The sequence below is a fragment of the Orcinus orca genome, chromosome 17 (genome assembly GCF_937001465.1).
Source record: "Orcinus orca chromosome 17, mOrcOrc1.1, whole genome shotgun sequence".
NCBI lineage: Eukaryota > Metazoa > Chordata > Mammalia > Artiodactyla > Delphinidae > Orcinus > Orcinus orca.
Window position 1 is genome coordinate 59,739,122 of NC_064575.1, and position 24,495 is coordinate 59,763,616.

Here is a 24,495-nt window from a genome sequence, read left to right on the forward strand (position 1 = left end):
GCAGAAACTAACACACCATTGTAAAGCAATTATACCCCAATAAAGATGTTAAAAAAAAAAAAAAAAGAAATCCCTGGTAAGCCCTTACATGTATTGGAGTCCAGTATTTACCACGCTAGCCACTCAGATGTCCAAAGAAACTGTGATTTATTTCCTATATGTGATCTAAACTGCTTCACACACAACTTCTCCCACTCTCTACTCCCTTAAAGCAGTTTTTTCTTGTTAGATTTGTCCAGATATAGGCATAATACAGTCTAAGAACATGGAAATAGGGGCAGGAGGAAGGACAGATCAATGGCCTGTTTCCCAGACTTAGATTGAGGTAGGGTTTGAGGTCTTGAGGAAAGCCCTACAACCTGGCAAGGGGTGACATCACAGCAAAGTATTGGGAAGTGGCAAGAAAGGTGTGCATGTATTCATAGTAATACTCCTAACTCCCCCATAGCCTTCACAGAGTGTCAGGAGATCCAGAAGTTCCCAGATGTCCTAGAAAGCAGTTACTTAAGTACTGAGGGGACCTCTGGTTAAAGAGTCATGTCAGGAATAAGAGCTCTTCAAGTTAAGGTCTTTGGTTTCTAGAAGGCAGTCGGCAGAAATGGATGCCTTCACACATCAAATGGTCAGAGAGAACCTGTTAGTGCAGCCTGGTCAGACTGGCCACTCTGCACCGAAAACCAGTGAGGAGAGGTGGTAGTAGTAGTGTATGGACGTGAAGCTCCTTTGTACTGCTGCTACGTGAGCCCTCCTACCTGGGAAGCCATCTTGAAGGAGAGTGTGTGGAGGGAGTGGCGGGGGGAGCCCGCTAGACTGCCATTTACCCCAAAGAGTCTGAATCAACCAAAGAGACCTTTCCAAGGGACAGGGACTGAAATTCCCCAAGGGTGTGATTTTCAAAGTGTCGCGTGAAACCTGCTGCCCAAGAGCGTTGCCTCCTTCTTCCCGAGCACACTAAGCTTCAGGGCTTAGCCTTCATGGAAGAAACTCAATGATTGAAGTCTGTAAGGCATGACTCTGGATGTAGAAGGTGCTAGAATCGTAGGAACAGTACACCAAAACATCCTGGCTGCGGTTTCTTAAACGATCACTCTGACTACAGTGTATGGAACGGAGTGCAAGAGGGAGAGAATGGATACAAGAAAGCCAGTTTAAAAGCTGTTTTAGTATCTCTGCTGCTGATGGGTTAACTAGGATTTGCGCAGTGGAGGCAGATTTAGAAATTGAGAACTGATTAAATGGTGTGTGAGAGAGGTGAAGTAGAAGAAGGGTTCAAGCAAGAGTTCCAGGCTTCTGACAAAAGGAGTACAGCGTGTAGAGGTGTCCCTTCATAACATAAGGAGTGTTAGGGGGGCAGTAGGTTTAAGAGGAACTGCCAAGCTAGAAAAAGGGAACAGAAACTACCTACCATGTTAGAATTAACCTTGAAAATTGTCAATGTCCAGAGCAAATAACAATTTTTTGTTAGTAATTTAATGCTAACGTTAGCAACTGATTAATTCATACTATAAATTCGATGATGTTAATTATCCTTCCATTCCACAATTAACATTCTATTTTTAAAAACTGATATGCGATGATAGACATACATGATAGTACTTCACTTCTAAACAAAAGATGACATAGGAAAGTAGTTTTCTCAGCATGCTCTCACTCATTTTTCTTGAATTTATTTTATCTACCTTTGTTTTTTCTTTAATTCCAGCTTAAGAAACATATTCTACTGAGTTTTTTATTTTCCTGACCTCCTTAGTATGACTTAGGCATGTTTAGCTCATGTACAGTTAGAGAGCTGTAAAATTCTATAATTTGGCTGGAGCAGGCAGCACAAACAAAAACGAAAGTGAGATATTCTCACATGTTCTCACTATTCCATATTCTTATAATCCTCATGTCATAACACTGTTTCCTTATAGGTCAGATGCTGTTATCTGAACTCCAAGAAACTGCTGCTTCTCTTGGACAAGCTGTAATTTTAGGAAAAACCAGTAGTATCCTTGGATTTAATATCTCTTCCATGTCTATTACCAGTCCTATCCCCAGCCCAAGTGATTCTGGCTGGATTAAGGTAAGAAAATGTGACTAGAAAAATGCATTTTAGCTATTTAAAACGTTGCTTATTTCTTATTTTAACTATTTTTCTATTTCAATACAATAATTTAGAGGGCATGTCTTTCTAATTTATTGTTGATTTTTTTTACAGTATTACTAAAATGATAAAGTAGTTGAAAAAGGAGCATATCTTCTAAAAATTATGTATTGGTATAAAATGTGCTTTGCTTTGACTATTTACAACAATGCTTCATAAATTTGCTCTAGAGGAAATACTATAATAATATTGACTTAATGTATTAAACATACTTTTAAATAAACAATGATATAACATTTAGCCTGGCTAAGATGAGTTTGCTACTGAATGTAGTTTATCATGTGAAATCCACTTCATCACTCATGACCATTTACAGGTGACTGCCCAACCGGTTGAAAGGTTTGCATTTCCTGTTCATCATGTGGCCTTTTTGTCCTCGCTGTCAGTGATCACTCAGCCGGTGGCAACACAGCTGGGACAGCCATTTTCTCAGCAACCTTCCGTAAAGGCAGTAGATTCTGATGTAAGTTATAACTCAAAGATTTATTTAAGTGGAAGAATTAAGCTATAAATTCTGGAGGGTGAACCGACTTCACTAATCCTGGTGGACTGGCAACCTAAGGATTGCACTGCGTTTTCAAACTTGGACTAATATCTATGACTATCACCTTTTACTGTTTTAAAAATGTTTCTTTTCAGTGAACTTGCTCCACTGCCCAAACTCTTTGTGCAGGAAAAGGAGCTTCTATAGATCTAAAATTTGGGGCTTCCCTGGTGGCGCAGTGGTTGAGAGTCCGCCTGCCGATGCAGGGGACACGGGTTCGTGCCCCGGTCCGGGAAGATGCCACATGCCGCGGAGCGGCTGGGCCCGTGAGCCATGGCCACTGAGCCTGCGCGTCCAGAGCCTGTGCTCCGCAACGGGAGAGGCCACAACAGTGAGAGGCCCGCGTACCGCAAAAAAAAAAAATAAAAAATAAAAATAAAAAATAGATCTAAAACTTGAAATGAGGCATTAAAAAAAATAAAGTTCCAAATATCTTTCTTAAAAAAAGCATGGGAACAGGACAATTGTTATAATTCTCTACTATTGTTTTCTTTAGGGTAATTGTGTATCAGTTGGGATTACTTCACTGACTTTGAAGGCCGTACTAAAGGACTCCAGTAATAACCAAATCAGTGGTCTTAGTGGAAACACAACAATTCCATTTAGCAGCTGTTGGGCCAACTACACAGATCTTACTCTTCTTAGAACAGGTGAGTATACTATTTTGGTTCCTCACATATATACCCAACTTTGGGACAATTATAATTTGCTTTTAATGAGCAAAGCAGTCTATACTACACTGGTCAATAAATTATAGAAATCAAAATGTCTGGCTTACAAAAATACATTTAATATGCAAAACAAAGTGAAAAATAAAATAAGCAATTAAGGGAATTAAAACAGGTAACTTGGGCTTCCCTGGTGGTGCAATGGTTAAGAATCCGCCTGCCAATACAGGGGACACGGGTTCGAGCCCTGGTCTGGGAAGATCCCACATGCCGCGGAGCAGCTAAGCCCGTGTGCCACAGCTACTGAGCCTGTGCTCTAGAGCCCGCGAGCCACAACTACTGAGCCTGTGTGCCACAACTACTGAAGCCTGCGTGCCTAGAGCCCGTGCTCTGCAACAAGAGAAGCCACCATAATGAGAAGCCCACACACCACAACGAAGAGTAGCCCCTGCTCGCTGCAACTAGAGAAAGCCCGTGCGCAGCAACAAAGACCCACCACGGCCAAAGATAAATAAATAAAATAAAATAAACAGGTTAACTTGAGGATGTACATCAAAATTATATCATGATTCGTATTTTCTTCTTTATCCACGTGTGTACTTTTCTAAATTTTCTCACTATGTGTGTATTACATTTATAATAAGAAAACTTATATAGATTTTTCAAATTCAAGAAAAGAAAGGATAATATAGTGTCATATAATTTTAATGGCCCATGCAGGAGTTCAGAGTTGGGCTGGAAGGTGGGTTCTAGTCTTTCTGAAAGCCAATGCAAAGGAGAAAACATGAGCATTACCATGATTCACAGTCCTCTGCAGATAGACCAGTTGCTGTGGAGAATCACAACTTGCTCTGAGGTCAGAGCAGATGTCTCCTATGAGTTCTCATGAAGTATACTCGTGATATCGCCAACACGTAAATACGTGATATCTTCAACAGTAAATACAGTCATAACTTCCACAGTGAGGTTTCTTATATTATCTTCATGTGGATTGATGGCATAACTCCAACTAGTAAAAGCCTTTCTACCAAGGCAAAAATATGTCCACAAAACAGGTCTCTACTGATGATAGATTATTCAGTATCGAAAAGAATGAAATACACCGTGAGAGAAAACAGCCTTATGATGATGCTTACCCATGGAAGGCAGAAAAAGCAGGTCATCAAGGACAACACAGAGCCACTGGATCAACCTCCTCTGAAGTTCAAACAGTCCCCAGATTTAACAAATTTGACCTCATCATTAAATAGCTACAAACTGAAAAAAAAAGAGAAGAATGAAATAGACTCCTTGTACTGGAGACAGGCCTCCATTAATCTGTTTACCTCAACCTTTATAGGCCCTAACTCCTGCAAAAGTTTTATGGTGGTCCTCACTCTTCTAACCACTGTTATTTCAAACACACACACACTACAGGTCAGAATAAAAGCCAAAGTAAAGAGTAAGAGAAGTTAAAGAATATCTAACAATAATCTGGGTTTTTTTTTTCCATAAGAACTAAATATCAAAAGCCAAAATCATTCCAAAAGAATTTTTTTCTTATTTGTTGTTTCCTCATGCTTTGATGATGCCCTACACCAGAAAAGTTTGATCTGCCTACTGGGCAACAATATCTCAACCTAGAGTTTGATGGGAATCCAGTGGCAATGAGTTCAACATTGTGCTCTGGGACAAGTACCTGAAGTGTCCAGTAAGCCTGGTGACTAAGGACAGAGCCTAATTCGTTAACAGTCAGCCTAAATGGCGGTAGGACTGGGAGCCTTTTATGGGAAATGAGGAACTTGACAAGAACCCTGCCTGAGAGAAGGTTACCCACCTCCCCAGGAAGGTGGACTCAAGAGGTGCGCAGTGACAAAGACCCAACCTGAGGATCAAGGTCTCCAAACTACCACTTCCAAAGGCAATGTTCCACAGTAACGAGGGTCACTGGAGTGCTGAAGCAGTAATGTAGGTTTTGACGTTTTTATGATAACAAAATAGTGCTCTCCTTTTATCCAGTATATTTTCTTTAAGAGTTCAAAGCTTCCCTTGGAGTGTCTATCTTATTTGCTATGGAGAACAGTCATTGTTTCTAATTCCCTTCCTTCCTTCCTGCCTTCCTTCCTTCCTTCCTTCCTTCCTTATTTCTTGCTTTCTGTCTTGCTTTTTTTCCATCAAGTGTACGGTTTCAGTTCTCTGGTTGTGTATAGTAAGGAAGGTCAAATATAGTCATCTCTTTATTATTTTTAAATCAATTAGCCGGTTTTTAGATTAACTGTAAAACTGCAGTAACAACAAAGCAAATGAATAAAGCGTCTTGTAACACTTTCTAGTAGGTATCCCACTTAATTACTGCACTGTGGGAAATCCCCTTGCAGGTTAGGTGAGCCTGACCGTGTGGTACCACACCCTCTTCTACTTAGAGCTCCATACAGAGCAAGGCAGGGGCCACTGGGTAGAGAAGGCATGGGTCTCACACAGAAGATAAAAATGTGAGAATTAGGTAAGAAAAAAGTGCAAGAAGAAAATAAACAGCCGAGACTGCATCTTTTGAGCAATCTGGATTCAAATAATATTACTAAAGGGTAATAACACTGGGGACCCGTTTATTTAGCAACCTATGTGATACACAGCGCTTGTTTCAGTTTCTAATGCTGCTTAACAAACCAGCCCTAAATCTGATGGCTCAAAACAACAACGATTTCATTTGCTCACAATAACGAGGGTCAGGAATTTGGGATGGTTCACCTCTGTTGGATGATGTCTGGGCCTTCAGCTGGGATGGCTTGCTTGGAGTCGTGTCACTGAGGTTTTGATCTTGGATTTTGGCCGAGTTCTTCACTTCTCCTCCATGGAACGGCCTCTCCACTAGCCTACCTTGACATTCCTCACAATACTGCAGGAGAAAAAAACATAAAAACAAAGCAAAAATATCTAAATTCTTCACACATCAAAATCTTTAAGAAAATATATACCTGCCACAAAAATTCAGTTTTTTCAAACTGAAAAAAAGGATAGACTTAAAAACACCATTGTCATGAATTGTAACAGTGGCAGAATATTCTACGGGACAAGGTCTATCCACCTTGAAAGTTATAGAACGCATTCCTGTAGAAAGCACAATGTGGTCAATACATTCTCTCCTGAAAAAGAAAAGACGAATGAAAACAGAAATTATTTTTTTTAAGATAATAGAAAAAAAACAGAAGAATGAAAACTTTGGAATTATGCCAAGTATTGCACCTTCTGCTCTGTATTGGTAACTACTTTTTTTTTTTTTGGCAGTTCATTTTATTTTTATTTTATTTTTTTTACATCTTTATTGGAGTATAATCGTTTTACAATGTTGTGTTAGTTTCTGCTGTATAACAAACTGAATCAGCTACATGTATATATATATTCCCTCCCTCCCTATCCCACCCCTCTAGGTGGTCACAAAGCACGGAGCTGATCTCCCTGTGCTCTGCGGCTGCTTCCCACTAGCTATCTATTTGACAGTAACCACTATTAATGATAGCAGTAGTCCAAGAAGAAATTACGTCATGGAAAAATATATTGGTTAACTGATATTCAAAACTATGGGAAGATTTAACATATGGATTAAGAAATATTTAGATGAGTGTTTCACACTCTAAATATATCTAACATGTGTTTCCTCAAGCTTGTCTACCTTGGGTAAAAGGAAAGGGATCACTATCTTGCAACACGAAAATAGCATCTGACTTAAAGCAAATGTGGAAAACAGTTAAAAATTGTTGAGTCTAAGTCGAGGGCCTATGGGTGTTTGTGGTACCATGCTTTCAACTCTTACGTTTGAAGTTTTTCAAAATAAAAAGTTCAGTATCCATCCCCACCTACCCCAACTGAGGCTGCAGCTTCTTCACTCCTCAATCAAGTGTATGGGGATCAGACAGAGGTTCAGCACCCTCACCTCCCTTCCCTGCTGTCCTTCATTTCAAACAGCCTCTGGGCACTAGGAAAGAACCCCTAAGAAGTAGGTACTGATGCTGCAGAAAGAAAATCTACCCAGAGTCCTCATGCCCATAGTTGTTGGGCAGATAGAACTCTTCTGACTCTGAGACCCTCTCTACACTTGTTTATACTTTAATTTATTTGACTCAATTTCCAAAAATACTTCGTTAAGGGTTACACAGTATTTGTAAGTCAATGAAAACCCAACTGGAATTGTACAAAAACAAACAAATAATAAAAGGAAGTCAGACACTGTGATGATTTTTTTTTTGCCCTAGGAAAAAATTTTAAGATTGAATTTATCCTGGATGACGTCGTTCAGGTGGAGTCCAGGACTTTCAGCCTAGCCGCGCAGTCTGTCTCTAGCAGCAGCAGTAGCGGCAGCGGCAGTGGCAGTAGCGGCAGCGGCGGTGGCAGTAGCGGCAGCGGCAGTGGCAGTAGCGGCAGTAGCAGCAGCAACAGCAAAGTGTCTACTGTGGGCACAGCTGCCCAGATAGTGACTACAGTAGTTAGCTGTCTGGTGGGAAGAGTGTTACTCTTGGAAATATTTATGACTGCAGTTTTGATTTTGAACTGAATTCTCGGTAAGCACAGTTCACTTTTTCTGTTTGTCTCCACATACTGAGGTACCAGAAAATGTTTACTAAATAAAGACTGAGTGCAGCATAGCACCACAGACAGAAAGACACGATCTCAGCCATTGAGAAAGTTAGAGCTTCAATGGTAGAGACAAGACCACCCTATGGAAATGTTATTCACACTGTAGGATGGCGTATAAGAGTGCGGGGAATGAGAAATGCAGGTTACATCGGACTCTTTCAGTTGCAAAGGGCAGAAGCTCAGCTCCAATTGGTAGCTCCAAGCTCAGCAATAAAGTGAACTCACTTAATTGAGAAGTCCAGAAGTAGTCTGATTTCTGCCACAGTGAGAACCAAAGGCTCAAATGACATCATCTAGAACCTGTGTCTCTCCGTCTCTCAACTCCATTCTTCTTGGTGGCAGATTCACTCCCAGGCAGACTCTTCATCAGGCGCCCCAACCCTCATGGTACAGGTACCACCAGCATCTTCATGTTTACAGTCTACTGGCCCAACAGCTAATCCAGAAAGAGCAAACCTCTTTCCCAGCACTTCCAGCAAAAGTCCCAAAGCTATGTCATTGACCTGGCTTGGGCCACATACCCATTCCTGAACCATTCGCTGTGGCCACGAGTTGCCATGAATTTGAGATGGGGTAATAATTTAGAAGAATACTGAAGTATTTCAGTAGTAGAAGCCAAGACTAGATTTTAAATTTAAAAATAAAGAAGGTCAGGATGAAAGGAAACAATAAGGCTGGTTCTGGGAGTAGCAGAACAACTGGAGGCTGGGGCTTCAGGAAGAAATAATCCGTTCTTCCCTCCTCATGGTAGAAACTAATTAGAAACCAGCTGTCAAGGGAAAAGGACGGTTTGAAGAGACCCAGCCGTGGCCTCTTAAAGCTAATATAGCAGGGTGGGTTTGGAGCTGAGGGACAAAAGGTAAAGACCAACACACAGTTATTGTATTTTAATTCCTGTTTTCCTGTCTCCAGAATTCTAATAAAAGTAAAACTTGTTGTCTATTTTATAATAGCGTGATAGGTATTGCTTAAGTTCATTTGTTTCTTCCCAGAAGCATTAAAATATAAGGTATAAGTACTCCTTATTATATATTTGTTCATTTTGTGTTTCCTCATTAAATGCATTTTTTTCCTAATTATCTTCACTGACTTTCTTCCTACTCGTACTTGACAACTTTGGGATTTTACAAAATTCAGAAAATTCTATTTTCAAGTCATCAGTAAATGATATTCTTCTTGGTGTTTTTTAGGACATTTTTTCCAGATAAAAAGTTATTCAACAGCTTCCCCTTTGCTACTAAATAATCTATCATTCTTCAGTTAAGACATAAGAAGACTTAAACACTATTGTCTTAGTCCTTTCAGGTTGCTATAACAAAATACCAAAGACTGAGTGGCTTAAAAACAACAGAAATTTATTTCTCACAGTTCTGGAGGCTGAAGTCTGAGGTCAGGGTGCCAGCATGGTCAAATGAGGCCCCTCTTCTGGGTTGCAGACTTGTCACTGTATCTTTACATGGTGTAAGGCGGGGGTTCTGTGGGGCTGCTTATAAAAATACTAATCCCACTCATGAGGGCTCCGCCCTCAAGACCTAAGCACCTGTCAAAGGCTCTACCTCCTAATACCATCACATTGGACATTAGGCTTTAAAACATATGAATTTGGGGGTGGGGCATGTTCAAATCATAGCCCATTGATGAAATGAAATTATGGGTTTTTTATAACTTTGCATTCTGAATTAACAGTATTTTACTTTTAACAGAGTTATGAAATTACACTAAATAAAATGACAAAACTTGAATGTGAAAAATACAATATATAAGCACCACTATTCTCTCTCCATGGTTCCACACAAAAGCACATTAAATTGGTAAACTCTGAAATACTAAGTTTTGCCTTATTAACCATACCATGAAATATTAGAAAAAGTTAAAATTAATAAAACATACTTTAAAATCACACTATATTTTCTTAAAAATATTTGTATTGTTTTCGCTTTTCAGGAAGCAACTGAAGTGCTATTCTGAAGAACAGGTTGAAAACACAAATACAAGAACTGCTTATTTAAGAGGTATTTTGTTGCACAATAAAAAGTCTGTAGCATTTTCAAGAAAATATACTAAAAATATTTTTGTAATATATAAAATGTATTACTTAGTTTTCATCACAAAAATCAAATTTCTTCAAAATACAAATTTCTTTTGATTCCTTATGATTGTATGTACTTATTTCATCAAAAAAAAAACTTTTAGAAATCTTTGATTTGTAAGCAGATATACCACCTCCAAGTTGCTGTACCAACAAATCATGAAATACTTTAAATAGTTGAAAGAGCTTTCTAGTTTTGACTTAACTTCTTTAGATCAGATTGGAAGCATTCTGAATTTTTGTATGTACCGGGGGATCTGCTTTTCTCTATCCATTCATAAGACTCTAATTTTCATAGATCTAAGCCATTTTCATTTCTAAGGATTTTGGAGAAATGAGATTGTTTTAGACGATCTCATTTCAGATTGTCTAAGTTGCTGTTTTTCAGATCCACAGGAATTCTAGATTATCCTAGATTTCTGGGCCTGCCAACACCGGCCAGTCGTCTAAGAAGAGTTTCATTGGTGTCCCTTGTTTGAACAAGTCCAGACTCCTCTGCTTACCCCTCCTTCCCACTCAAAACTGTCACTACTAAGAGTGTGACCTCCTGCAACCCAAGGCTACACCAGAAGAGATACTTATTTTCAAGAGGATAAAATTAGGGAATGCAAAAAAAAAGCCACAAATTAATGTAGCTAAACTAACCAAAAGCTCTCATACTATAAAAATTGGAAAGAAAAGTTGAAAAAGAAAAATTGAAATAGAAAAGTCTAAAGGAAATGCTATATTTAGAGGAATAACCCCAATCAAAGCTTTGTGGCCATGTCCTGAGCAAGTAGAGTTGGTATTCACAAAAGTTACCTTCCAGCAAGTGACACTCAGGAAGCATTTGGAACAGCTGAGAGAATTCAACGAAACCCAGAGCTTTTTCTACTGTGTACCGTTTCCTAGAATGCTCGCCCCAGGTCATTGTTAACCTTGCTTAACAAAAAATTATTAACATTTACCATGTAGTAAATCCAAATATCTTTGTAGATATTTGGCATTTTGTTCAGTCAAACAAACATCTATTTAACATTTGCTAGATACCAGGCATTCTAGTGAGACTGCAAGGAATAAGATGCTGTCTTCACCTTCCAAGGATCTACAAGGTAGTTGAGGAAATAGTGGTGGAAAAGGTGATACACAAAACACAGAGATACAGTATCGTATGTGAGAGAAAGAGACATAGGGTGCTGTAGGGGCACAGAGGAGGGGCACTTGGCTGGGGGTAGGAGCATCCTGTGAGTGTGAGGATGGAGATGGACGAGGGACAGATTGCAGAAGAATATGATGCCTGAGATGAGTGGTAAGGAATAAAGCATGAGATTAGCCAAGGAAGAGTGTCCTGACAGAAGGTGTGGGGGTGAGAACAAAGGCTGAAATACCATTAGATAGTGAGTTCCTTGAAGGCAGTAAGGCTCTTCCTTAGTAAGCATTTCTCTTGCCCTCTTACGAAATGTCTGGCACTAGTAGATGCAGACTCACTGTTGAGTGGATGAATGAAGCATGGAGCACGGGGGAATCAAGAAGCCGTCTCGTTACTGGAGCACCAGTACACTCCCTTCAGTGGAAACAGCTTTCATGTCCAGAGAGCACGAATTAGTCCACACCACTGGTTAATTGAGGACTCTCATACTTCCCTCCGTTCCAACCTTAGAGGTATGGGGAGGAGGACAGAGAGACCCAACAAGAAAGACTTAAAAATCAAGTTTTCTAATGCAAATTCAGTTTACTCTACATTTCAGGACATTTCCTTTCACTGAGAAAACTAAATTCCAAGAACTACAATTGTAGCATCTATGGAACAAATTCCTACATTCGGTTTCTGGGAGATGCAAAAATATTCTTCACATCTGAACACTGTGAAAGCCACAAAATTGGCCACTATCTGTAGTCCTTCCTTACCTCAAGTTTTAATTCAGTCCACTGGAAACTTTTTGTCAGAAATTTTCAATTGGGGCTTCCCTGGTGGTGCAGTGGTTGAGTCCGCCTGCCGATGCAGGGGACGCGGGTTCGTGCCCCGGTCCGGGAAGGAAGATTCCACATGCCGCGGAGCGGCTAGGCCCGTGAGAAATGGCCGCTGAGCCTGCGTGTCCGGAGCCTGTGCTCTGCAACGGGAGAGGCCACAACAGTGAGAGGCCCGCATACCGCAAAAAAAAAAAAAAATTCCATAGATTTTTAATAAAGAACTTTTCAAATGTAACAGAGCAAGGGCTTGTGGGCCTGCAGCACAAAAAGCCAAACTCTGACAGGTGATGTTTGCTGCAAAGTAAGGATTTATTTGCAGGGTGCCAAGCAAAGAGAAAGGGCAGCTCAAAAGACTCCCAAACTCCCTGATGGCTTTTAAGCAAGTGTTAGGGGAGAGGGTCTTAGGATGCCTGATCAGCTCCAGGACATTCTGGCTCATTGGTTGGTGGGGAGGTGATGTTTCCGGAATCTCATTGGTCTGTGGCTCCAGTCAGTCTGGGGTGTATGTGCTTGTAGTCAGCACGTAGTCACCATCCTCCACTGGGTGGGGGGTGGGGGTCTTAGTTTTTACTAAACAACTCATAGATATGCATCTGATTGTTATTTATATTCCTTCAGCAGGAACTAGGAGTCGAGTCTTGTGACTCTTGTTCTAATCATCAACTGCTCCAGTCTGCTCTTTGGAACTTAGCAAAGGCCTAGGAGCCTAAAGCCTTTTTTCTGCAAATAAGAAATGGGGGACATGGAGGGACTTTTGTACCTGGGAAGGCCCCACAGGGTCCTGCTTGGTTTCAGTCCCCCTTTTTCTTTGATACTCCTCCATCCTGAGGGGAACAGGGATGGGACAAGAAAGGGAATAAGGTTTTAGATAGATTAACCATAAACTTCGCAGGGGAGCTCGGTTTTAAGGGGACTCGGTTTCACTAATACAAGTCATTTGAGAATAAAAGGAATTTCTAAATTTTTGCTTCTTAGCCACAGACTTTGTTAAAAAGTTCCTGATTTAACTTCTTTAGGTTTCTGGCTGTCTGCTTTTAAAATTTTTCTAAAGTTATTATAGTACATACCCATAATTATTTATGCCAGATAAATTACAATTTTAACTACTAGTGTTTTTTTTTTTACAGCTTTATTGGAGTATAATTGCTTTACAATGGTGTGTTAGTTTCTGCTTTATAACAAAGTGAATCAGTTATACATATACATATATCCCCATATCTCCTCCCTCTTGCATCTCCCTCCCTCCCACCCTCCCTATCCCACCCCTCCAGGTGGTCACAAAGCACCGAGCTGATCTCCCTGTGCTGTGCGGCTGCTTCCCACTAGCTATCTATTTTACGTTTGGTATTAACTACTAGTTTTTAAAATGCCTAATTGTTAAAAATCTGTGGGCAATATGGCTTCACATAGCCTTCATTCACAAGCTGGCCACTTTTTTTTTTTTTTAATAATGTTTCTCTGAACAATCCTGCCTTAGAAATTTGTGTTTAAATTTTTAAAAATACTTCTAAACGTAACAAGTGGGTATTTAGCTATTGAGCAAGTCATTTAAAAATACTTTGTGTGTTAGTACTGTTTCTCCAGGATCTGAAAGATTCATAAAGTAAATATGATGTTCCCATTTTGGTCAATATAAGGAAGAGAGAATAAAGAGGTAGTAAGAATATCTTCCTGTATTTCTGATAATAAGTAAAACATTTATGTCTTGTACTATTGTCTCTACTCTTTTCTCAGCTGCATCACCTTCTGATCATTGCAATGATTTCTAGGTGGTCTACCTACTTTTACCTCTTCTCCATTTTATCCTGAAGAGTGCTAGCTAAAATACTACTAGTACTACTACTAATAGTAATAACAATAACAATAATTAAAGATTTACCACATCTTTACTACACTGAGTGTTCTACGTGGACTCTTTCCTTACATTTATGCTATGAAGATATTATCCCCTTTTCCAGATGAGGAAACAATACATAAAAAGATTAAATTAAATGCCCCAGTTCACAGAGCTTTTAATGGTAAAGCTGGGATTCAAATCTAACTCCAGATCTCAGCTCCAACATTTAATTGCCTCCCACTTTTCCCCAAGCAGGAGAAAGTGTTTCACTGTGAAGAGAGTTTTCAGAAAAACATATTTAGGTCCAAATTCATGTTCAAATTCTAGTTTAAATTTTATCACCTCTATGCCCTCAGGCAAGTTCTTACTCTCCTTTATTTTCAGTATCTTCACCTATAAAATGTGGGAAATATCTACCTTGCAATGTGGTATTTGAGGACCGATTATCATATATAAGGCACCTAACCCAGTGCCCAACAGGTGGTAAGCTCTCAGTAAAGGTAGCCACTCCTGTTATTGTTATAACCATAATGTTGCCTATATTATGTCATTCGCTGGCCCATAAACCATTAGGCTCCTTATTGTACCAGAACAGTACCTAGCATGTAATGAACACAATGTGAGTGTTAATTATTAGAAACACTGGCCAGGTACAGGACCCCGAAGAACAAAGACTTTCTCAGCAGTGAGTGCAGCGAGAAATGACCAATTTGTGTACAGTGAGGTTTTTGTTTTGTTTTGTTTGTGGTACGCGGGCTTCTCACGGTTGTGGCCTCTCCTGTTGCGGAGCACAGGCTCTGGACACACAGGCTCAGCGGCCATGGCTCACGGGCCCAGCCGCTCCGCGACATGTGGGATCTTCCTGGACCGGGGCACGAACCCGTGTCCCCTGCATCGGCAGGTGGACCACTGCGCCACCAGGGAAGCCCTGTACAGTGAGTTTTTATAAACAATATTGTGGCATCTTCTAGGGACTCTCCTTAAAAGATGGCTATTATGCATCCCTTTGCCCTTCTGCATCCTTTCCTGTTTTTCCCGCCTAATGGAGCAAGACGTCTCCTTGCACCAGGAAAACAAATGCCAGCCCCTTTGAGGAGGATATAGAGAACTCAGGTGAAAAGAGTTTGGGCCCCTGACCATACCAGCCTTTGCTGTTTCAGGGTTTCATTGCTACTCTGCCAGAGTCCTAAGCCTAACTGATACATCTCCTGGTTTCATCAGATTCCTCAGGTGGCAAAACATGGAAGGAACAAGAGCATAGGGAATTCATCCTTTCTACAGGGAAGGTGGGCAGAGGCAATGCCAGGGCAAGGAAATGGTTTCAAATAGCTCATACTTTTTTTTTTTTTTTTTTTTTGGCTGTGTTGGGTCCTGGTTGCTGCACGAGGGATTTCTCTAGTTGAGGTGAGTGGGGGCTGCTCTTCGTTGCGGTGCGTGGGCTTCTCACTGCGGTGGCTTCTCTTGTTGTGGAGCACAGGCCCTAGGCGTGTGGGCTTCAGTATTTGCACCTCGCAGGTTCTAGAGCGTAGGCTCAGTAGTCATGGCGGCATGGGTTTATTTGCTCTGTATCATGTGGGATCTTCCTGGACCAGGGCTCGAATCCGTGTCCCCTGCATTGGCAGGCAGATTCTTAACCACTGCACCACCAGGGAAGTCCCAGCTCATACACTTTTGAAGTTATTATCTGTATCCTCCAAAACAGAGATGCTTAAACCTTGATCTGAATCCATGTGTATTTGGTTTGGGAAACCCATCAGAAACCATTGGAGGGGAACTTCTCAGGTGGCCCAGTGGTTAAGAATCCGCCTGCCAACGCAGGGGACACGGGTTTGATCCCTGGTCCAGGAAGATCCCACATGCCGTGGAGCACCTAAGCCCATGTGCCACAACTACTGAGCCTGTGCTCTAGAGCCCACCAGCCACAACTACTGAGCCCACTTGCTGCAACTACTGAAGCCCGCGTGCCTAGAGCCTGTGCTCTGCAACAAGAGAAGCCACCGCAATGAGAAGCCCGCGCACCGCAACGAAGAGCAGTTCCGGCTCGCCGCAACTAGAGGAAGCCCGCGCACAGAAACAAAGACCCAACACAGCCAAAAATAAATAACTAAATTTAAAAACATTAAAAAAAGAGAAAGAAACCATTGGAGGGTCACACCCTTCTTCCATTCTCATCAGTGGACATTTTCAGCTTCCTCAGGTTGCCACCAGCTGACAAGAAGTGTTCAATCTCTAGTGAAAGAAACATAAAGATTTATCCCTGCCAACTTTGCCTCCCCAGAGAGTAGCTACAGGCACAATGTGTAAGACCAAAAAAGAAGGGGCCTGCTGTCAGCGTTATAGTAGGTATTGATACTCGAATACTTGTGGGCAGTCTGCCCAGCTACAAACCTCTGACCACACTAGTTGCAGGCTCTGATACACTACTCTAGTTATTATGATCAGATCATGCTAAAATTAGAAAGCTCTTTAGGAAAAACTGTTCTTCCAAGAATTCTGTTTACCCCTGACAAGCTGATTTTATTAGGGAAATTCCTTTCAGTTAAGGGCTGTGTGTTCTATTGATTCCTCTAACATGCTTAGCACACACTGTGCCCATGGTAAGTGTTGAGTAAACTGTTTAATTAAGCAAGTGAATAGACAGCATGATGAAACTTTTCTTCTATGAGATTTTTGAGATAAAGAAACCCTACCAAAATATAACAGAAATTGCACTTTACCTTGACTTACTGCCTTAACATTTCAAATAACAGTGTATAAAATTCACACCCAGTTAGAGACCACTAGCTACGATTGCCATGGTAATGGGCTCTGTGCCTGTGAGCAGAAAAAAATAATTCCTTTTGGGCAGGATACTTACGAGTGTGTCTGGCTATGGGGCAAGATATTTTCCTTTGGTTTTTCTTGAGAGTAATGTATGTATTTAAGCAGATGATCCTTTATACATGTAAATTCTCCCTAGGAAGAGAGAAAATAAATAAGTTCTTTATACTGAAAACTTCTAGGATGATTATAATATGGATTTAATTCTCACTTATAAAGGGTTTAATTTCAAATAAAAATTAGAGCAAGGAATACATATTTCACTGTGAGGAGGTAATTTTCACTGTATGAAATGTACATCTTATACAGACAAATACCTTTAACAAGAATTGCTGATATGTCTAATATTTTAAAGGGCCAGAGGTGGTCAGAGAATGATCCAAGAGCAGCACTTTGAAATTAAGAGATTAAAAAGCAACAGTCAAGGGACTTCCCCGGCGGTCCAGTGGGTAAGACTCCTTGCTTCCACTGCAGGGGCCGTGGGATCGATCCCTGGTCGGGGAACTAAGATCCCACAAACTGCGCAGCCAAAAAAAAAAAACAAACCAAAAGCAAAAATCGAGACAGTATCCTCCTAAGTGAATTTGCATTAATGGACAACAACAAATCTCTATTTTGAACAGGAGCGTTAGCATGAAGAAGTATGTGCTTGAAAAATATTTCTATTAATCATGCAGTGATGTACTGAGCTGAACTAGAGGATGAAAGATCATTATGATAATCCTGGTGTGCTAAAATAATAGACACTGAGAAGAAACAATGGACGAAATTTGGCAACAGATAGTATTTTGAGAAAAATATCCAGTGAGTAGTGAGAAACAGCATGAAGAGGGAAGGGTAGGGCTGTAGGTGCTTTTGTTCTAATAGCTGCTCTTTCACCCTATATCTTTAAAGCAAAGAGGCAAAGGAGGTGGGGGGTGAACTCAGAGCACAGCTTCAAAGTTGAGTGTTCCTTCCTCTTTTCCCCTTTTTAACGTGTTACTAATAAATATGTCTATTTCTGCTTGCTGATGACACAAAATTCACCTGTTTTCCTTAGAAGCACTATTCCTTGTTGTGAGCTAAAAGAAGATTCAGGGACTTGAAGAGGATAAACCTGTACATCTAAGAGCTTTCATTGATTTTATTGCTTTGTTTCCAACACATTTCCATGTACATTATGCCACTTACTTTGCCAAATAAATCCATAAGGCAGGAATTATTAGCCTGATTTTGCAGGTGAGAAAAGGCTCAAACTTGTTCAAGATCAAAGCCATAATGTCCATCATGCTATAGCTGAATGGAGTAGGCTTTCATTGTTGATTCAGTGTTGCTTTAAGTTTTCAATTCACATGTTAGTCATGTTATAAACTGTTATGTTATATTGGTTGAATGAATCATATTTACTGTTAGAAATAGTAAATGGCATTAGATTGCCAGGTCCGCTCAGATCAAGTCTACTTAACTCATAATATAGCTGAATTATATTATAGCTCTGATAACAATATGGACAGTGCCAAGAGGTATTACACTGCTGAACCTCACTACTGAAACATAATAATGAAGAGTTCACCCCATTTTTTCATATGAACCCATTTCTGAAAATAAGACATGGATTATTTTTCTCCATTCCTATCCAGGCATCTTCTAAAGGGACTTAGTTAACTCTTAATTATTCTTAAACCTTGAGTCTTCCTGTATTTAGCAATAAAAATTACTACTAATTGAAGATATGCTATAGAAATAATGATGAAACATATTTATTTAAATCCTTCACAGAATGTTAATTTTCTTTTAATAGAAAAGAAATTAAAAAGCTGCTTCAGGGTTTTTGGTTTCTCTATTAAGCAATTGATCCTAACTATTAAATGGTGATTATGGATATTAAGAAATAAATTATGGTTTTCCATAACATTAAAATGTACTATTTTGAAAGCAAGCAAAATTCTCTAGAAAAGAAAGATCAATAAATCAATCCATTAAAATTATCACCAGATAATCCTTTGCTTTCAAATGTATCTGTTCAAAACTGTCACTCTATAAGCTACAAGGCTTTGTTTTGCTTGATCAAGAAATTAATGTGACTTTACGATCCGTATTCAACCATGAACAGCTGCTCATCAATAAAAAGCCATTAATGTCCAAGTCAGAACAGCAGGTCTAAGATTGTGCTTAAGGAAAAAACCATCCCTTCAGTGAAAAGCCAGGGAACTGAGTTGGGAAAGACCTGGAAGCCCTGGGCTGTGTTTGCAAGGTCTGCCCTACCTCCCAGGCAGGGATGGGAGGTCAGTTGACAAGACACTACTCAGAGCCAGCTGGAGAATTCAGAACAAGGTAGCCTATCCAGGCTTTGAACTGGGAGAGTAAGTGGTGTGTTGGAAGCTGATAGAATGAAAATAATCAAGCTGGTGATTGGGGATTGGGCAGGCAAATCAGAAGACTTAAAGTGGGCAAAATGGTCCTGACACAGAGCAGGTATAATTAACTGTACCCCATGAAAAAGAGGCAATCCAAAAAGAAATATTTCATATATCAGGTTCTATCCCTTATGCCCCTCCCACTTGACATTTGGTGGTCCTCCTCCCCACTCCACCCAAGCCTTGGGCAGAGAACAGGACTGCAAATTGCACACTGCCAAGAGTGGTCTCCAAGCAAGACCCCAAATTATTGGCACTTATGATCCCCAATTGTGGGATTACTACTCAACAACTAAAGATGATTTTTACTTTTATTTTATTATTTTTTTTTTTGCGTTATGCGGGCCTCTCACTGTTGTGGCCTCTCCCGTTGCGGAGCACAGGCTCCGGACGCGCAGGCTTAGCGGCCGTGGCTCACGGGCCTAGCCGCTCCGCGGCATGTGGGATCCTCCCGGACCGGAGCACGAACCCGTGTCTCCTGCATCGGCAGGCGGACTCTCAACCACTGCGCCACCAGGGAAGCCCTAAAGATGATTTTTAAGTATTCTTTTATAGGTATTTTTAAAGTAAATTTTAAGTTTGCAGTCTTTAGCAAGCTTTCTGTTTGTTTTGTTGTTGTGCTGGAAAACAAGTATTCACTATTTGTTTCTGGAAAAATATGTACCTTTTGTTTCATTTGCAAATGGAAAATTTAATAAAGAAAACTGAGGAATAATTAAAAAAGAAAAGGAAGAAAAGACCATAGGGATATAATAAATAACTTGAAGCAAAGATACACATCACTAAGGAAAAGCATTTTGAAAACATGCTCATATCAAGATGTAAACTAGCCTGGATTTTTGATTTTGGGAATCAAAAAAAAATTCTAGAAATTTTGAATTATTGGAATTTAGGCATTTGAAGAGTTTAAGGGCTAGAACAGGTGTTTAAGGGACTGTGGAGGGTCAAGTGGACTTAGGGAGCTGTAGTTACTGGGAATGATTTAGTAGTGATGTAGTACTAGTAGCAGGCAGTAACAGCTCTTATTTAAGAATGCTTGCTATGCACCAGGGTCTGCCCTAAGAGCTTTGTAAGCATTGGCCATGAAGTAGGCACTATTATGGCCACTTTACTGATGAGGAAACTGCAGTTTAGGGATATAATAACTTATCCAAGGTTACACAGAATAATTCCAGAGCAAAGTAATAAACATTCTTTTTCTTCCCCTCCTGAGGATAAACAAGTTAAATTATTAATAGAAATGTGGTATAGACTGGGGTGGGGGGAGGGGGTGGAGGTACTGGAAATTTAAGTGGGTAGGTAAGTGCTGGTCAGGGTGACAGAACGAAGGTAGTTGTAGCCAAAAAAGAGGTTAAAAAAAAAAAAAAGTCTGGTTGAGGAACAATTTGCATGAACAGCTTTCAGTCTTTGACCACCATAAACTTCTAACCTCCCTCACCAGTCACTTTACAACAGTGGAGCAGATACTTTTCTGAGGGCCCCTTACCAACAATAGCAAAGGATCCTAGCCTTTTAACAGCATACAGGATGAAAAGAAACAAAAAACAATCAGGCTTCAAAGACAGAACCAGAGAAAAAGAACACCTTAATTTGGAAGAGTGGCTAGCTCGGTAAGCCAGGAACAAATGCAGGGACACGGTGAAGTAACACTTTTTAACTTCCAGTTAAAGGAAATTCAATCAAAAATTACCAGCAGGAGCCTAAATTCTGAATTAAACTCAGCACTTCGCACCCCTAAAGTTGTGGAATGATTGAGATCTGGCCAGATCCATCATTTTGAGACAGCTACGGCTCCCTCATTTTTTGCAATCTAAACACGTATTTCTCTTGGTCCCATCTGGTAGGGGGATTCTGTGGATTTAAGGAAAGGGGGCATGGTTGGAGCGGAGGCACTGTGTATAGAAACTAGAGCAACACGGGACGAGCCCAGACACTCAGCAAAAAAACGGTCTATATAGCCAGCAACGGTCACAAAAATCCTACTCCTGACCAAGACCAGGCAGCTGCCACGCCGGCCTCCGCCACTCACCCCGCCCCCCAACGCTCATTGGCTCTCAGCCCCGACGCCGGACCCGCAGCCTCTCGCCTATTGGGCCAGACAGGACCTGGGGCGGGGTGCGGAAACAAGAGTTTGGGACTACTGAGAGCCGCCTTCGAGGGCTAAGGAGAGGCAGGAGGTGGGACTGGGGGAGGGTTTCCCGACGAGGGGGCGACTATGGCAGCTGCGCGGCGGCAGCGGCGGCTGAGACGGAGCGCGCGCCCGGCTTTGAATGAGCGGGGCTGGGACTGAACCGGCGGAGCGCAAGCTCGAGGAAGCGACCGGCAGCGCGCGTGCGCGCGCCCTGTGTGCGCGCGCAGCCCGCGGCAGCTCGGAGCCTCCGCCGGGCGGGCGGGGAGGGGGAGGGGCAGGTGAGTGTGTGCGGCTCGCGCGCCCTCGAGGGGCTTCCCTCCCCCACCCCCATCCCGATCCGGACCCGGGTCTTGGCGGGGGGGTGTCCTCTGCCCTTCCCCAGTTAGCCCTCGTCTCTGCCCCGCACTTCCCGCCCTCCCACCTTCCTTTTCGGCCCTCCACCCGGTTTCCCCCCACCGAGGCCGACTGCCACTCTATGGTACTGTTTCCGGGTCAGGCTGACCTCTGGGGTGAGGGAACCGCGACCCGGAGCGGGCCCCGGGCGTGCAGCCCTCACCATGCGGGCTCACGCGTGGGAGATCGTGCTGCGGGGCTCCAACCGGAATTCCCGGGTCCCCAGATTCGTCCCCCACAGGGAAACTTGCCCGTTCTTCCTGCCCTTCCTCTACAGGCCTTGCTCCTTACCAAGCAGATTTTTCTAAAATCCAAGTCCCAGTCCGCTTGGCACCCACTTGGAGCAATTGAGAGCGTTTTCACCAAACGCCGTACATATGGCGTCGGATTGTGCAACCTGAAAACGCTCCTGTTGTTTTTCGCATCTGTACAGTGGGTATGATTTTTTTTTATCAGACAATTTCAAGTGGGTAATCTGAAGTTAAAACATTTTAGTTATGAAACTCGTTCCTTTTGAGCCTTTCAGGAGACTTTACTCTGCCTTTGTAAGAGCCTCAGTGGTATTTGAGGGCCTGACTTTGAGTTGCCTTAGATGGTCCAGTGTTCGCCCGCTCTCACGTTCTACTTCTAGTTCCCCTTCTCTTGCCGCTACCGAACTTTGGTTTTTCAAATTTAAGTGAGGTCAGGTGGTTTTATTTTTGGAGCCTTGTGATATACCTTAACCTACTTCAGAGATTTACAAACTTAATTTGAGGATATTCTGTGCTGTACTAGATTATATGGTGTTTCAAATTTTGGTATTAAAAACATTCAAAAATATAGTTTTAGAAATACAGCAATTAGTGACTTGTTTAGTGTGTACCAACATAGATTTTGGCTTGGCTTATTTAACGATTTGTGAGATAGTGACTCTACTGAAAAGATCTCGCCAGCAGTTTACATGGAATTACAGGGAGGAAGGATACATTTAATCTTTCAGTTTCTAATGCATTTTTTTTTTAATTGTAGGTGAATCTTTTTCACTTGACACAGCCAAGCTGTCACTCCTATTGACTTCCTAGAGATGTCATTTGTCCAAAAGCGCTGAGGGTAGGTTGCTTTATGGTTCTGAACCTTATTTCGGCTATATCTCAAGTTTTTGTATTTTTGTAGTAATTTTTAAGGAAACTTTAACTTTAAAATTAGATTATATTAGCATATTTCAGTTCTAGAAAGTATTTCGACAGAGTAAAAATGCAAGTAGCTTAAGATGTGTACTTCTCAGATTGGTGATCTAGAGAGCGTTTCAAAAATCAACTGAGGCAATGAGTGTAAAATTTAAGAAGAGGTTTCTTAAATGGGATGTGGTGTGGGAAGAGCCTGGGCTTTGGGGTCAGTCTCTTTAACTTCTGGGTGAGTGAATGTGAACTTCACTAGCAGTTGAGCCTCATCTGTTAAATGGGAATAGTGAAACTCACCTCCTTTGTTTGTCTTTAGTAGTCCAGTGAGGCCATAGAAGGTACATTGTCTAGAACAATATTGAGTGGTCAAGGAATGATAATTTCCCTTCGTTCAACAAATATTTGAGTACCTACAATGTGCTTAGCATTGGCTAAGACCTAGAAATACCAACTGAGCAAGACTGATGGGGCCCTGCCTCCCTAGTTTCTTGCATTGTCACTGGCTTGTGACAGTTGAGCAGCGTACACAGGGTTTCTGTGTACTGGGTCAGTAGTGTTTCCCATCACCCGGGGTAGTATCTGTTACATAGTAGGTGCTAAATATACGTGTGTGTGATACACACACACACACACACACACACACACACACACACACACACAGAAATGAATTGGAACATTAAGTAAATATGGGTCCCAAAGAACTGATTCCTGCCTTCAAGTCAGTGTAATTGATAAAATCAAAAGTGTTGCTTGATGGTTAACATGATTGCATTTTCCCCCATTTCAGTTGCAATTGGTTGGAAAATTTATCTTGGAAATTATAATACCATCACTGAATTACTAAAAATGTTTATTATTAGTGAGGTATTCTTGGCTTTTGAATTAAATAGACCTAGATTTGAATCTAGATCATTGGGTGTGGGAACATGGAAACATGAGCTTACTCTCTGCTTCAATTCTATGAAAAGAGAGCAATAACATCTATCTCATAAGATGGTTTTATGGTGAGATAATACTTAAGTGGTGCTTGGCACATAGTAGCTAGTCAGTGAATATTAGTTTTTCTCTTTTATTAATCACAAAAGCAACTTTTCCACAGAATGAGGATATTCTTAATATGAGGATATTCTGAGGATATTCTTAATATCTTGCTAGGGAGAGAATTCTATTCTGGTGTCAATAATAGTCCCACTTTCTGATTTACTATTGGAACAAAACTTTAAATTTTATTTTTAGTTACCATTAAAGTCATTCAATTTGACAAATACTTATTGAACAATGACACACAGCAATATTTGTGGCAGAGCGATGACCGTTGTTACCAGGCCTTTATATGAAACTTATTCTCAACTCTTCATTCATGTAAATCCTGAGACGGACTCTTTTCCCCAGTCCTTAAATATTAAACGTCTTCTCCCTTCAAAACATCCTGATAGAGTATCTCCTCAACTCTTTCCCCTTTTCTCCCTAATGCCACATGCTCTACGGTCTCTTTTCTAGCTCTTTTTTTGTTTATAATTTTTCTGAAAATTTAGGCTAAATCTTCATTTAGGGAAGTTTGCTTTCTTTTGGTTGAGAGTTTTATTTTTGACAAATTAGCTTTAAAATGAAGCTTTTGTTCATCACCTTAATTGTTCACATCATTCTGCTCGTACTGAAGCAATCAAACCTTTCTTTCACGTCTTATTTTGCAAGTAGTAACCGGAGGTAACAGATGAATAAGATCCTCATGGGAAGGATTGTACAGGAT

General features: G+C 41.0%; 2 protein-coding genes across 4 annotated transcripts in view; both read left to right on the forward strand.

The window, feature by feature from the left end:
- PKHD1L1 (PKHD1 like 1) overlaps positions 1-10,122 on the forward strand; it is a 154,707-nt gene extending 144,585 nt beyond the window's left edge. The window contains exons 74-78 of the mRNA XM_004282958.3: positions 1,914-2,065; positions 2,463-2,609; positions 3,187-3,340; positions 7,588-7,893; positions 9,914-10,122. Of these exons, the coding sequence (XP_004283006.2) occupies positions 1,914-2,065; positions 2,463-2,609; positions 3,187-3,340; positions 7,588-7,886 (752 nt within the window). The 3' untranslated portion in view covers positions 7,887-7,893; positions 9,914-10,122. The remainder of the gene's footprint in view (positions 1-1,913; positions 2,066-2,462; positions 2,610-3,186; positions 3,341-7,587; positions 7,894-9,913) is intronic.
- Positions 10,123-21,244: 11,122 nt separating this feature from the next.
- EBAG9 (estrogen receptor binding site associated antigen 9) overlaps positions 21,245-24,495 on the forward strand; it is a 31,402-nt gene continuing 28,151 nt past the window's right edge. The window contains exons 1-2 of one of the 3 annotated variants that reach the window (XM_033411243.2): positions 21,245-21,470; positions 22,594-22,674. Coding sequence is in view for 1 of the 3 variants with exons in the window: in XM_033411242.2 (XP_033267133.2) it covers positions 21,668-22,021 (354 nt within the window). In the remaining 2 variants the exon portion in view is untranslated. Of the gene's footprint in view, positions 21,471-21,540; positions 22,022-22,593; positions 22,675-24,495 lie in introns of those variants that run through there. The other 2 variants (XM_012537840.3, XM_033411242.2) reach the window with 2 other exon arrangements.